We start from the raw sequence: 14,625 nt of genomic DNA on the forward strand, positions 1-14,625 counted from the left end.
TTATTTGTTGTATGTTCCTTTATGTTACCAGCTTTGAATTAATGCATCTCATAGAATTTGAAAATTCATATTTTTTTTTTATTCTGGCTAGAATCCTAAGAAATTGAGCGATCAAAATTCATTTTTTTAATGTAAATTTGCATGGAAAACTTCTTCCTGTGTGAAGACTTCGTGTGTTACAAGGTATGTTTAGGGATCATCCGAAATATGCTAACCGGTTGAAATGCTATCCTTTTGTCTTTCATAGCTTGTTGGACCAGATTCCAGAGATGTTTGCAGACACTAACGAGAGTGAGACCATCTTTGCTCCTGTTATCCAGGCTGGCATGGAGGCGCTAAAGGTTAGAATGTTCTTCTCTGTAAGAGAAGCAGCTCTTTAATAAGACTTGATAAGCTGCTGAAATTCCATTTGCTAAAAGCCAGTCCCAAGTCCTCTTACAAATCAAAATGGGAAATCAGAAAAAAAAGCTGCTGGTTGTTTCCAGCACTGATGTTCCGTTATTCTAACTGTATGTTTGAACTGCTTTAGTCAAAATGAGAACACTGACAAGCATAACATCTGTTCCCAGATTTTGCTTATTGAGGAAAACCAGCCCCTAGAGTCTATTCCACATAGGATGGATGTTTAGGAGAAGATGAGGAGCAGGAGTTGGATTCTCGTTAAGCATTTGAGAGAAATAGAAAAGAGTTTAGTTACTGCAACAGAACAAATAGATACTCTGGATGTTCGTACAGGCATCCAGTCTTTGCACGTGTGAAGGGCAGCAAAAGAGTCAATATAAGATATGATTTTGCCCTGCCTATTCTCCCACTTCTGCTCACTTTTTGTGCAAAACAAGATTTTTATGACTATTTATGACTGAATCGGGTAGGGGGTTGGAGGTTTTCTGCTTAACTGACAGATTCTCACAGCTTGAATACAGCTGAAAATGAATCCACAGGTCAAGATGCACCCCGAGTTGCTTTCTGTATGTCCGGGACATCCCCTAAAGTGCTGACGTTTCCGTGGAGTGCTGCCAATTAAAAGAATGCCATCACGGTTCACCACAAGATTTGTAGGGGCAGAAAACAGCCAGTGGTGTTTTAGAATACTTGATTTATCTGCAGCTGTGTATAAGTAAAGCATAATCTTGAGTAGATAAATTAGTTGAACCGAAAATGCACATTTCTCAAATCTGTTTCTTAAATATTTAATTAATACCTATTTTCTTGTTATTTATTCATACTGCCAGAAGGTATATGCGCAAAACATACGTTTGGTTATAGCTTCCACCTAATACTTGATACATCCCTTCTGTAATACTTGACTTCTACAAAATAAATGTAGGGCCCATAACTGTAAATTTCCTTTGATGTTGGCTGTAAAAGAAAGCAGCTCTTAATTAATCTTTTTATTTAGCTCAATATTTTACAGTTACATTTTGTAAGGATTTTCACTGTGAATTATTAATACGCGTATATGTATGTACTCAATATGTGTTCCTATTTGAGATTAATTTTAATACACTTTTAGAAATAATATATATACATTTTAGAAAATTTGCCTATCGTGACAAACAGGTATTTGGTAAATTAGTTTTCAGCAGAATGCTTCTTAAAAGGAATTGAGAAAATTGGCATTTGTGATTAAAGATAACTACGCTTGGAATATTAGGGGTGAAATTTCAGCTCTGTTAAGAGTAAGGTATGGTCTTCAATTGCATTTCTGCCATAGCAAAGAGATTTTTTAGTTTTCCTAGAAGAATGCCGTAGCTTATTTTGAAATGTGGAATATCTTTATCTTGTGAACATCTTAAGATCTGGAGGAGAAAGAGTACCAAAGCCGATTTGTGTCTGTAGTCTTGAGTATTGCAGTTTTAATCTGCATGTGTGCTTAATTCTGGAGCAGGAAAAGGACAAATCCCTCTTTCCTCCTTCCATCCCTTCACCTAACTTCTTAAATACCTGGAGACATCAGAATTGCTCATCAGTTTTCATTTCACTTCGCTTTAACTTTTGATCAGCCCTGAAATGGTCAGGCAGCTGGATTAGATGATTGCTGTAGATTCCTTCCAACTGAAATACTCTGTTCTATTCTGTTCTTTCCCATTAGCTGTCTCACTAGTAAGAGTAAGTGATAAACTGGATTTTCTAAATTTTGGTGGAAGAGCTTGTTAATAGTACAAAGATGCCTGGAGTACTGCTACTGTTGTTACTCTCTTTGGAATTCAGGGTTTTCTGTCAGTAGTTTGTCATCTCAGTAAAAATAGTGTTCTCACTAGAGTTCGAAATAAGAATAGAAAACTGGAATAAAACTGAGAGTTAATTTCTTAGTGACAGGAAGAAATGTTCATCACAAGTTTTGATACTCCTGGATTTTAGTGTAGATTTGAATGTGGAATCTAGTACAGGAGTGTAATCGTCACTCCTCTATAAAAATGTAGTGAACACTAGTGTGCCTGAACTGAAAGGAATTATTTTTATTAAATTACATTTCCGGTTAATTTTCTTCAGTTTAGTATTTGTACTTTTGATACTTGTTGCATAATGCTTGTATCTAATTGGAAAGTCTCTAAGAGAGGTACTCCTAGTTCTGCCCATCAAGATTTTAGATTTATATGTAGAAATTGCTGTAACAATGCATCAGCCAACATACCTGTGTGCTAGGCTAAGGGATTTACTGACCTAAAATTCCCCTCTTTGTTTCAGGACTTATTTCCATCAAGTTTTGAGTGTCTAAATGAATTATTTAACTCTGAGGAACTTGCAGAAAGTTTACACTGTTCTCTGAGATACCACAATGTATGAAAATCAGGCTTTTTTATCTTAGCAGTAATAAATATGCCAATATGGTGTCTTTGAAACAGGCTGCAGAATGTGCTGGAAAATTGTTTATCTTCCATTCTTCATTGCCAACTGCAGAAGCACCAGGGAAGCTGAGAAACAGAGATGACAAAAAACTACTCAATACAGATAAAGAAAAGGTATTTCCTACTCTTGAGTTAACACAGGAGTGCTCTTACGCTGAATTTCCCTAATAGAGCCTTGATCTTTTTTCATTTATTTTCTTTTGAAAAGATGTGCTGTTTAATTATATAATACTCCCATTCTCACTGTGCCCCGGTTGTGTAGGTGTATTGGTGTATTGATACTGGCCCTACAGGAACACCAAGGTGTGCTAGAGCAGCCATTCCCATCAATAAGGGAAACCCCCCAGCAGCAAATCGTCCCACCCATCAAGAGCCGTTGCTACCGGTCCGTTCAGCGATTTAGTTCTCTAAGAATGTACTGATTTGGTTCCCTGCGCTCAAGTATATGGGCAAGGACAACGTGTTTTTCGTCGAATCCAGGCCTAACTTAAAACTTCCACTTCATCTTTTTTCCTTCAAGTGGGCATTTGGGTTGTGGCTGGCTACCGACGGTATCTAATGTTATGACACTTGTATTTTTTAATTCTGTGCAGACGCTCTTCCAGCCCCAGGTAAATTCTTATGAGGCCTTAGCCAGGGATTGTGTGGCCAATGGTTGCTGCGTGAATTTGTTCCTCTTCCCAAATCAGTACGTGGATGTAGCCTCCATGGGTCTCGTCACAATGTACACTGGAGGAACATTGTACAAGTACAACAATTTCCAGGTAAGTGATGCAGGTTTCCTGCCTTTCAGACAGTAACACCTGGGGATTTGTTGTTTTTCTTTTCATTTCAACGTGTGCTTTGACGTTTAACATAAAAGCAGAGTGACTCCAGACACATTTGTAAAATTCAAACTTAGAAATGACAGATCAGGCTAAAATACATATCTTGGAACAGTAATCTAGTTGGTATTTTAAAATTAAATCCACTTAAATACACTGGCATCTGAGCAGGGAAGTCAATTACTCCTGTATATAACGGATAAAAATATTTTTGATAAAGACCCAAAAAAAAGCCATAACAGACACTTGTTTAAAACTTCATGAGCATCTCTCTGGGGAGCCGGGGACTCTCTTGTGTCAGGTGCTAACCTGGAAAAGCATTTTTTGGGAAGGCAGCTAGGCTACTCTGCAATTCCTTAGGCTGTGCCATAAAATCCTAGCTGGGCTGCGAGGCTGAGTGCACGAACGGATGTTACTGGAGATAATCCGATTGAATAGAAATTCCTGATGTCCAGGGCTAGTGATGAATTGGTGGACACGTGCATATATATGTTTCTGTTCACAAAACAACTATCAACGTGGTTTATCTCTTTTTAATGGAAATGTGAAAAGAACAGCTTTGATACTGGGGGGGTGGGGAGGGGAGTGTCGGAGGGAGGGAGGGTTGTGTTTCTGCTCTGCTGCTGACACCCAGTGGTGAACTGCAACTTGTGCTTTTGCTTTGCGTTTCTAGCTGGATGCTGACAGCACACAGTTCCTTAGTGACCTCAGGAAGGACGTAGAAAAAAAGACCGGATTTGATGCAATAATGAGGGTTCGAACAAGTACAGGTACTGGTACCCACTGGGAATGAAAATAAACATGAATGCATATGACAATATAGAATTTTATATAATATGGAGCTGTACAGATCACTTGTAAGATCAGGCTAACTGGTTTACCCTCATTAGTGTCTCTTGAAAACTAATTGGATAGACTGATAAAATGCATGAATATGTCTTCCTGTACATGCCTCCATAATCATTAATTTTCAAATATGAGTAAGGCTTCTGCTCATTATGCACACATCTTGGATTGCAAGTGGTATAAAAAAGTGCTGCTGCTGGACACTTACATGTTCCTTCATTTTCATACTGCAAATGACATTACTGTGTCTACTTTCCAAGCATTCACTCTTGCCTCAAATGCAAGTACTTGAGAAACACACACTCACAAAGTGGCCAAGTTCAGCAGCGCAGAAGGTTCTGGGTGGTCTCAGTGTCACAGCGCGGCTTTATGGCCCATCAGCTCTCCCTCTCGCCCAACTGTCAAAAAATGCCATCGGCAAGGACAGTTGGTGGGCCCCCGGGGCTACAAATCCCTGAGGGAAAATGGTTCCTCTTTCAGTAAGCAAAATTGACTGACCATAAAAAGAAAGTCACAAAATAATGTCAATTTTTTTTTCCTGTTTTTAAATAAAAGAATATGTTTGTTTTGTTTTAATCTGGCTGTAGGCTTCAGGGCTACGGACTTCTTTGGCGCTATTTACATGAACAACACCACAGATGTAGAGATGGCAGCAGTTGACTGTGACAAGGCAGTGACAGTGGAGTTCAAACATGATGACAAACTGAGTGAAGACAGTGGTGCCTTAATTCAGGTAAAAAAGCCTTAATTACATGTAATGATGCCATAAAATTGTGAGCAAGAACTTCTGCAGCCATAACAGGAAAAAAGTTATGGAGTAGGACTGAAAGGAGCAAGGCGCAGCTTGCACCAGACTCAGGTGACATAATACCACTAACAAAGTAAGGTTTTAATGAGCTAGCCAAAGGTTGCATCTTATCTCAAAAGCACAAGCAATGCCCCTCATGAGAAACAGTTTGTACCTCTATCCTGCATGTTCTATTCAGGAATACCAAAGTGCTTTCTAAAGACTCTCTGAGATCTCAGCAGCTATTATTTTTTTCCATTTTACTAAATAAGTTTATTTGGAGTATAAGATTCATTAGTACTCATATGGAAGCTGTTATTGCTGTGGCTGCCCTGTGACATCTCAGTTGAACAGCAGTTCTCTATTGCTAGACATCATTTCAACCCTGTGGGTTGCTCAAGACCCACCAGCAATGGAACCTGTGCAAGGGAAGGTCTTTCTTGCAGGCTGTCACTGGCTGCCCTGCTCCCTCGGGCTCTTGGCACACAAGTGCTCAAGCCCCACAGCACTCACCTGCTGGCATCACCGTGTCCTCTGCCAGTTTTGGCGGGACATGCAGCGCCTTCTCTCCCCTGCAGAGTGGTTCCACTCTGTGCGAGGAGAGGGGAAAGCCACCACGTTGCTCTGCACAGCTGGATAGCCCAGCCCCAGTGGCACCACTACCACAGGAATGCAGCCTTCTTGTGCCTACCTTGAAAATGCCAGGCTGTTCCAGAGCTCATTACATGGGACAGCATCCCACAGCATGGGACCTCAGTAACAGGTCCTGGAAATGCCACTTTAGCAGTAATTTATATTTCTCTGCCTAAATTGCCAACAGACAGACTTGTGATCCATCTTCTGTTAGGAATGGGAGTATCCCACCCATGATCAGATAATGGGAGGTGGTTGTTTACTATTCTAGGCATTTAGTCATGACCTTTTTTTGTTTAATGACAGAAAATGTTACAGCTTGCAAGGTTTTAAACTTAAACCACAGAATTATCTGAACTTTTTATTTCTCTTCTGCTTGGCTTTTAGCTTGCCTTTATAAATACATTTCATAGGTTAGCAGTTAATCCCTGCATGAATACAGCACGGTGAAACATCCGTTTTGGTACGTGTACAGTCGCTTCCCAGAGCCATGGCGCAGCAGTGACAGGGATGGCTGTGCCATCCAGATAGTTGCATTTACAGCTCTTTCATACGATACACACTTGTGGAATTATCTAATGCAAAGCAGACTACAGTAACTTGGAGTCTGTTTGCCCTGCAGGCTTTGGATCTTTGGCTCTTACATTATATTGCAATATCAACAATATAGTGAAGTAGAATTGGAGTCATAAGGAAATTTGTAAATTACACCCTACATTTTTAATATCTAAGGCCATGGCAGGTGCAGGATACAGGGGGAGGTTAGCGGGACCTCTTGTTTCACATCATAAGCAACTTAATCATGTGAAAAGAACCATGCAACTTTTCAAGATTAGGATGTTTTTCTGTGTTGGTTGTGCCAAGAGACAGCATGATGGGCAGAGTACTTCTCAGCACGAGTCTCTTCACTAGTGTGGTGTCTTTTCAAATACATTTGAACTGTTCAAATATTACACAAAGTACAATTTACAAATTTACAATCAGTGGTTTCTTGTTTTTCAGATGATACTGTCACTGTGTAACAAGTTAGACTAATAAGCCTTTCAATCAGTCACGTTACCATTTTTTGCAATTTTAAGATTTGTAACTTTTATAATGTCTACTATAATTCCATCAAAATACAGGTATGTTGGTCCTGTAGACGACAGAAGCATTGAAGCAGCACTGCCAAGGCTGGGCTGCCTTCAGAAGTCATTATGTGCCTTCTGTGCACAAAGCAGGTGGCTATTGCGTGATGGAAACTTTTGTTTTAAAATAAAAGTAAATGGTAATTTGCTTCTGTGTTGCAGTGTGCTGTCCTTTACACATCAATAAGCGGGCAAAGAAGACTTCGCATACACAATATAGGTTTAAATTGTAGCTCCCAGTTAGCCGATGTCTACAAGACCTGTGAGACTGATGCACTTATCAACTTCTTTGCTAAGTCAGGTAAAGATAACAGTCTGTTCTTGTTTCCTTCTTTACTTTGGGGTGGAGGAAGGGAAAGGAAAGGGAGTTGAAGTGGTTACCTAGTGGGAAATCATGTTTTGTAACCTGCTGCTCCAAGCCTGAGCAACTCTTGAAGTATTATAAAATTGAAAAGACAAATAAAACACACATTTTAGCTATACTGCCATAAAAATAATGCTTGTGAAGGTAGCTAGAAATGTGTAATGCAAAAAAACTGTATAGGCACAGTAGTAGAAATGGCCATCCTATCATAGTGTTGGAGGTTTGGGGGAAGTTTTTTTGGGCAAAGATGAATAAACATCCTCCAAGATGCTGTCTGTAAAAAAAAAAAAAAAAGACTAAAAACCAGGTGTAGGCCTCAGGTCAGTAAAATGAGAAGCTAGCAGAATACAGAGACTTTCGAAGTGCATCCCCATCTTTAGCGCACACTTTTATTCTGCTCTGTTTGTAGCTTTTAAAGCCGTTCTAAGCCAACCACTGAAGACAGTCAGAGAGATCCTGGTGAACCAGACGGCTCACATGCTGGCCTGTTACAGGAAGAACTGTGCCAGCCCATCAGCAGTCAGCCAGGTAAGACCCAGCCACGCTCAGTCCTCCCCAGCCAGGCTTTGCAGGAGATGAATGACCACCCCTGCAACGTCAGCAGTGCCCAAAAGGAAATTTTCCAGACAGACTTTTCCTTTTCTTTCAAATACAATTAATGAGAGGTGGAATTCAGTGGTAGCAATTACAACACATAGAGGCTGTTGCTCCGGAACAAATGGTAATGCCATTGAGGAAACTGATGATCATATTCACACAAAGGAGCTTAGACAGCCTTTTTCTTCCTGCTGGAATTATGTGCTGACTCACAAAGCTTTCATTTTTTTCTTCTTCTGTTGTTTAAGATTTTAGTATTCTATTTTTTGGCAAATAAGACTGTTAATTGTCAAAAAAATGAGCATAACGGTGTATCTTAGTAAACAGTCTGAATTTGCACGTAGATCTCTCAAGTGCGCTGGAGTGATAAATACCTCATGTCTAGAAGGGGCCAAACTCCTGGGGGAAAAAAATCCACAGCGATTAAGATAACAGTCTGTGAACTCCATTATTTACCAAAGGGTAGTAAGAAGCTCTAGGAACCTGATTACTTATATTCCACACTACTTGAAAATTCTCTCAAGACACCTCTATTATTTTCAGCCCTTTCTTTTACATATTCAGAACATAATGGAATGGCTAATTGAACCAACAGGAAGGTGTTTTCAAATCCTTTCTGCAACTGTTTCTGACAAAAATCTTTTTTTCTGTTTCAAATACCCAAAGATGGCTGTAAAGCATTTGAATTTCACTTCTGGTTTTTTTGGAACTCTCAAACTCTTTCCCTATCTCCTTCAGATGCACTTCAGAAGATAGCAGGGACGGTTGGGCTGCTGACACTCTCTGAATGACAACTGGCAATTCTGTACACGAGTGCCGCAGTGTATAGAAAGGCCAAAGGACTCTGGCAATGTCGGAGGAGCTTGATTTAGATTACTTCCTTTGATGTCTTTTAAACTTTGTTTTCCAATTCTTTCTTCTTCTTCTTCTTGAATGTAATGTATAGATTAGAATTATTAGCACATCCTAATTACATGACTTAAAATTCAATGCTCCAATAAAAGCAACAGTTGTTGTTTCCTTTTAAATTACTCACCCTTATGTTCTGGTGATTCAACTTAAGAGAAAGACTGAGGCTTCTACATCCCGTGCAGTGCTTCCAGTAATCAAAAGCCGGGGCAATGAATTGTTTGATGTTAGTCAGGACCAAATACAGTAGAAACAATACCAGAGACACTTACTGTGGACCTTCATTTCCCTCTTAAATTGTTCAGAGAAAAAACACCCACTTTTCCTTTGTGACTCCTCTTTAACTTAGTATCTAAAAACAAGCATGGGCTACAGGGAAATGACAGCATCCAGGACAACAACTAGTCTATAGGGCAAATAATTTCTGTTGGAATCTTACTAAATGTATTAACCATTCAGAACTGTCACATCTGGTTTGAAACAGCACATACAAAAAAGTTTTTCTAGTTTTTTTTCTCTTTAATCAAAGGAAACAAGCAGTGGTTTATTTAAATGTTTGAAAGCCCAGCTCTCCTTCCCCAGCACATGGAACATATGAAATAACAAGCTTTCTCTGCCTCTCAGCTCATCCTTCCAGATGCAATGAAGGTGCTGCCAGTGTACATGAACTGTCTGTTGAAGAGCTGCGTACTGGTCGGCAGACCCGAAATTCCAACTGACGAGAGAGCTTACCATCGGCAGCTGGTCATGTCTATGGGGGTAGCCGACACACAGTTGTTTTTCTATCCTCAGCTTCTGCCAATTGTGAGTATGTTTGTTGTTTGCACATCTTCTCGTTTCAGTTAAACTGTTTTCAGTACGCTGTGATCTTATAATTGTGCAGATGCAGAAAAGATTCTGGCTGCTGGGCAAGCGTTACACTACCGTGCTGGATTACGTTTTTACTGTGATGTAGTTGCTAGTTGGACTAGATTGAGGAGGGAGGGAGGACAGAACAGAACCTCTAGTTTAATGGAAAAGTTACATTATCAGTCATTGACATCAGCATCCTCTAAAAAATCTCACTGTACTTTTAGCAAGGTTTTTGCCCAGGTTAATGAAAGCTGTACTAGAGATAACACCGGTGCGCAAGTGTCTCCCAGTTACGGCAGGTCTGCCTTTACTCACAGTGCAGTAACTGAAAAAAGAAGAGGTTTGATTTCTAATTCCTCTAATCTGGAAAGGAACCGCTAACCTTTCAATAGTTACTTTTCAGTACCTAGTTAGAGCTTAGTCACCTTGAAGTCACCAAGTCTACAACTCTTGTCGATCTTTCCCCCATAGCACAGCCTGGATCTGAAGAGTGACGCTGTCCCAGCTGCCATCCGCTGCTCTGAGGAACGTCTGTCAGAAGGAGGGGCCTTCCTGCTGGCCAACGGTCTGAGTATGTTCCTATGGCTGGGGGTCAGCGCACCCCCAGAGCTCATCCAAGGGCTCTTCAACGTGCCATCCTTTGCCCACATCAGCACAGAGGCTGTGAGTAGATGGACACTAGTCCCTTTTTCTGAATTTATGATTTAGTAAGATCAGGGGAACAAGTGAGGGGGATTTTCATCATTCAACTAGAAGCAGAAAGAGGTGACCAGCAGAAGGTGTTAAGACACCAGAAGTGTCCTAACATACATAAAACTTTAATAAGCTTTTAACATTCTGCATACTTACAGGAAAGAAGCTTTCACAACAATTTTAAACCTTCTTAAGACTTCTGCTGTTGCAGATAAAGTCCTATTGAATGTATATTGCTAAAATTGGAAAAAAACACTTTACAATAGTTAAAGTTTCTCCTGAGAATGAATTTTCATATACTGATTATTTTAAACTGCAAAATGGCTTAGATTAATCTTTAAGATGAGACATTTTTGTGAAGGAGATGGCATTTCCCAGTTTAGAATGAAATCCCCAGAAACTCGCATCATAAATATCATCAGCTGGTCTTGTATGAATTCATAAGGGATGGGACTGGACTATAACAACCTGCCGTGCTTTCATTTTAACAGACAGCACTGCCTGACCTGGACAATCCATTTTCTAAGAAACTGAAGTCAATACTGGAGCATATCCAGAGCCAAAAGCCCTACACTATGAAGGTGAGACTTCTCTCTGCCTCATTCCTGTCCAAAAGAACACTGCTGGCTTTGACATAACTTACTGGTAGCTGTAAAAAGTTTTACTTACTGGGAATTTTCCTCTACATCAGCGAGTTCCAGCCTGTGTTGTAGGCACAAGCACCTCAAATGTGCTTTATTCTTAATCAAGATGTTTTCAGAGATAGTCAAGTCTAAGGGTTATCATTTTGTCCTGCAAACTTTAATTCACAGTAGTCTCTCTCCCCTCTGTTCATAAATGCAGCTACTGAAATGTAGAGATTTTTTAGTTTTGGGGCTTTTTCCCCCTGAACAGCATACAGTAATAGACACAGGGAAAACTGTACTGCCAGTTGCCATGATTGTATCCTAAAAATATGTATCTCTCTTCAGCTGATTATAGTCAAACAGCGGGAGCAGCCAGAGATGCTTTTCCGACAGTTCCTAGTAGAAGACAAGAATATTTATGGAGGAGCTTCTTACGTGGATTTCTTATGCTGCGTTCACAAAGAGATCTGCCAGCTGCTCAGTTAAGGAAACTCAAGTATAAGTTGTCAGGTTCTTTTTGATTTTGCGAGAGGGACAGTGATGGGTACCTGAAGGCTGACCCGCAGCTCCGCTACACCCGGGCGTTCTGCAGTGCTCTTCCCTGTGCTCTTTTTGTACAGTTTCATTTCCCACAACCTCTCACTGAGTATTTAGCTTACTTATTAAGCTGTAGAATAGGAAGTTCTGCACTCAGGTATTAATCTTTTGGGAGCCCTGACTGTTTCTCCAAGTGAATTGCCAGATTTCAAACTGTCAACGCTTCAGAGCATACGGTATGCATTTATTGAAATATAATTTAGAAAACTTTAATTATTCCTTTTGCTAGTCATAAGTTTTACAAAAGCCATAAAAGATGCTAAAAATCTACACAGGAGGAAAAAAAATACAAAACATTGCTTTTTTTTAAGTGAGGGCATATAGTTGAATCAGATTTGCAGTAATTGTGTAGTTCGATGGGTACTTCAAAGTCCTTCATGTAAAGCTAATCTCTACAAATAATCCCCCTTTCCCTGGAAGGGACAGTCGTTGCCTTCTACAGAAGCAGAGCTGAGGTAACCTTCCACACCCGGGGCCTCAGTTTATAACTGGACTTGGGTAAGTTTAACAACAATGGACCACAGGCAGAACAGTAATCAAACATTCCTTTTGCTAAATTTGACAGATTATGCTAAGTTAATTAAGAGAATTTTACCATAATTGTGTGGCATTGTTTTTAATTACATATTAAAAATTGAACGTGTTAGGTTTTATTTAGCGCATTTGCTAACTGGAACATTCCCAATACAACTTAGATAGATAAACATCTGTCCCTCAAAAATTCAGTGGCAGGTCAACTGTAAGACAGTTGACACATTAACCAAAGGTTATTTGTGGTGCTATAAAAAGAAAGCCTCTTGTTTAATACCGGTTCTATTACAGTGACCTCCTCTCATATGACTGATTTATTCAACAGTCGCTGCTTTGAAAAATAAGCCTCTGCTAATATCAATATTTAAGGTAGAATTTAGAAAGCCAGAGTCTTTGGAATAGCTGTTTACCTCAGATGCTTCATCAGTCTGTATGGACCAATACCTCTGCTTGTAAGATTGGAACTTTTCCAAACTTGAAAAGCTATTGTTACAAAAATCAGTGTTTCAAAGAAAGCAAAAAACCCTCAAAAGTAAGGCTAAGAGTTGGGACTCATTTGGAAAAAAAAAAAAAAAAAGTGCCTTTAAACAAGTAAGTGTTGCTACTGAGTGTTAATCATTTTAATATCCAAGACAAGCAGTCAAGATGTGTATTTCTGGTTTGACAGCTTATCAAAACAACTGTATCCTTGTGCAGTGACTGAACGCTCTTAAATTAAGTGGCTACATTACAAAAGGATCCTCGGACTGAATTCAGCTGCCAAGGCAAGCACTTTTTAGCTGAAAATGTTACCCTGTAAAAAGTATTTGTTGCCATTCCAAATCAGTGTACTTTGTAGAATGACACCAGCAACTCTGTGTGTAAAGAAATAAGCAATTATTAATTATAATCATGTGTATGTTTATTCTTTCATATACTAAATTCTCCAAGTTTTTAATGCTATCAGCCTCTGCCAAAAGCTATATATGTAACACCGCTTAAACCGTAGCACCTAAACCTAGTACACACCCCACTACAGAGGGGTGGTTTAGGGCAACTAGCAATAGAAACCCTCTTCAGGGTTCATGCACTTCTTCCCCCTGCCTTTCCCTGTAAGCACGGCAAGACAACATAAAAGGTTTGTTATGCTGATTCAGGAGCCAGGGAGCATGGCAAAGTTAAATTAGCAACAATAATTCCTACACGGTGTAAACAAAGCCATGCACCCAACTATTAGTAAAGACCACTGTAGGTCACCTTCTCCTGCTGTGACTTTAAAGACAGCAAGCTTATCTGGTGTTACAGAATTTTCAGTGCGGTTCTGCTGTTAGCGTCACCCCCAGAGGTAGGTGGTGAGCTTCCTTCCCCTCAGAGGTAGGAAGCTGGTGAGCTGTTTCATAACCCGTTTACTTACCTTATTCCATGGAGTTTGCTGATGGCCAGAAGATCGTGTCTGCACCACAACCATGCGCATCTTCTGCTTGGTCAGTTCAGGCCACGCAAAAACACCACTGACCAACTGCTTTAAGGTAACCTGTTTTACACTTAGAATTCCGATGCAAAGTGCGCATACCCCTTACTTGTGCACTGGCAAAGCCTACAGAGAGCATGGTTTCAGGCACAGCAGTGCTGTTCAGAACAAAGCTGTAGTAACACAAAGCTATTTACACTCGCATAGCTCATTCATCGCAGCTCTAACCTTTCACATACAGTTAATTCTTCCTACATACCACAGTGGCTACACTTGCACTGAGATACAGAGACACGTTGATACAGCAGCTCTTGCAGCAATCATACCAGTTATCACACAGATACAGTACAAGTCCAATTCTTGTCTCCAGCATAAACAGCAGGGCTGTAATATTCAACTCAGATTTACAGTAGTTAGGCCTTTTTTTTTTTCCTTTTTCTTTTTTAATTGCTACAGTAATTATAATCAAAATTACTTTGTGTTTCACCACAGAACTTGCCTACTGCTTGCTTTTTCACCCATGAGAATGACCCTTTTATGAAAAGGATTAGTAAGTTTTCCTCCATGTTATTAAGTTGACCTTCATCCCATTACACTGGGCAATTTTTTACTACAGCAATAAAGTTGCCACCAACTTTACCAATTTTGAAAGGAGAAATCATTTTTCTACTATATACAGAAACAGTGAATCTCATTATCTATCACTTTCAGTTACTCAATGTATCCTTAAGACACAGTCAAGAAACAAGACTTAAAGATGTTTTCAAGTGTCCATTTATTCTTTTCTAGAGTGCATTCTGGATATTTCTATACCTTGCCAAGGATTTGAAAACATCTAAGTATTCTAAAATTAATCCCTTCACTTAATGCCATTTAACTTCCATTGTCTGATCAAAATTGTTCTTTAGTTTGTAGCCTAAAGTCCACTCCACTGAGGAAA

The 14,625-nt window shown here is 39.7% G+C and overlaps 1 protein-coding gene across 2 annotated transcripts in view; it reads left to right on the plus strand.

Moving 5' to 3' along the window:
• Window positions 1–13,122, plus strand: part of SEC24D (SEC24 homolog D, COPII coat complex component) — a 55,436-nt gene extending 42,314 nt beyond the window's left edge. For both annotated transcript variants that reach the window (XM_074154441.1, XM_074154440.1), the window contains 11 exons: window positions 248–341; window positions 2,847–2,963; window positions 3,443–3,613; window positions 4,347–4,443; window positions 5,107–5,252; window positions 7,229–7,367; window positions 7,840–7,958; window positions 9,561–9,740; window positions 10,260–10,451; window positions 10,973–11,062; window positions 11,453–13,122. In XM_074154441.1, coding sequence (XP_074010542.1) covers window positions 248–341; window positions 2,847–2,963; window positions 3,443–3,613; window positions 4,347–4,443; window positions 5,107–5,252; window positions 7,229–7,367; window positions 7,840–7,958; window positions 9,561–9,740; window positions 10,260–10,451; window positions 10,973–11,062; window positions 11,453–11,593 — 1,486 coding nt within the window. In that variant the 3' untranslated portion in view covers window positions 11,594–13,122. The remainder of the gene's footprint in view (window positions 1–247; window positions 342–2,846; window positions 2,964–3,442; window positions 3,614–4,346; window positions 4,444–5,106; window positions 5,253–7,228; window positions 7,368–7,839; window positions 7,959–9,560; window positions 9,741–10,259; window positions 10,452–10,972; window positions 11,063–11,452) is intronic.
• Window positions 13,123–14,625: the final 1,503 nt, after the last annotated feature.

The sequence above is a fragment of the Numenius arquata genome, chromosome 10 (genome assembly GCF_964106895.1).
Source record: "Numenius arquata chromosome 10, bNumArq3.hap1.1, whole genome shotgun sequence".
Lineage (NCBI taxonomy): Eukaryota > Metazoa > Chordata > Aves > Charadriiformes > Scolopacidae > Numenius > Numenius arquata.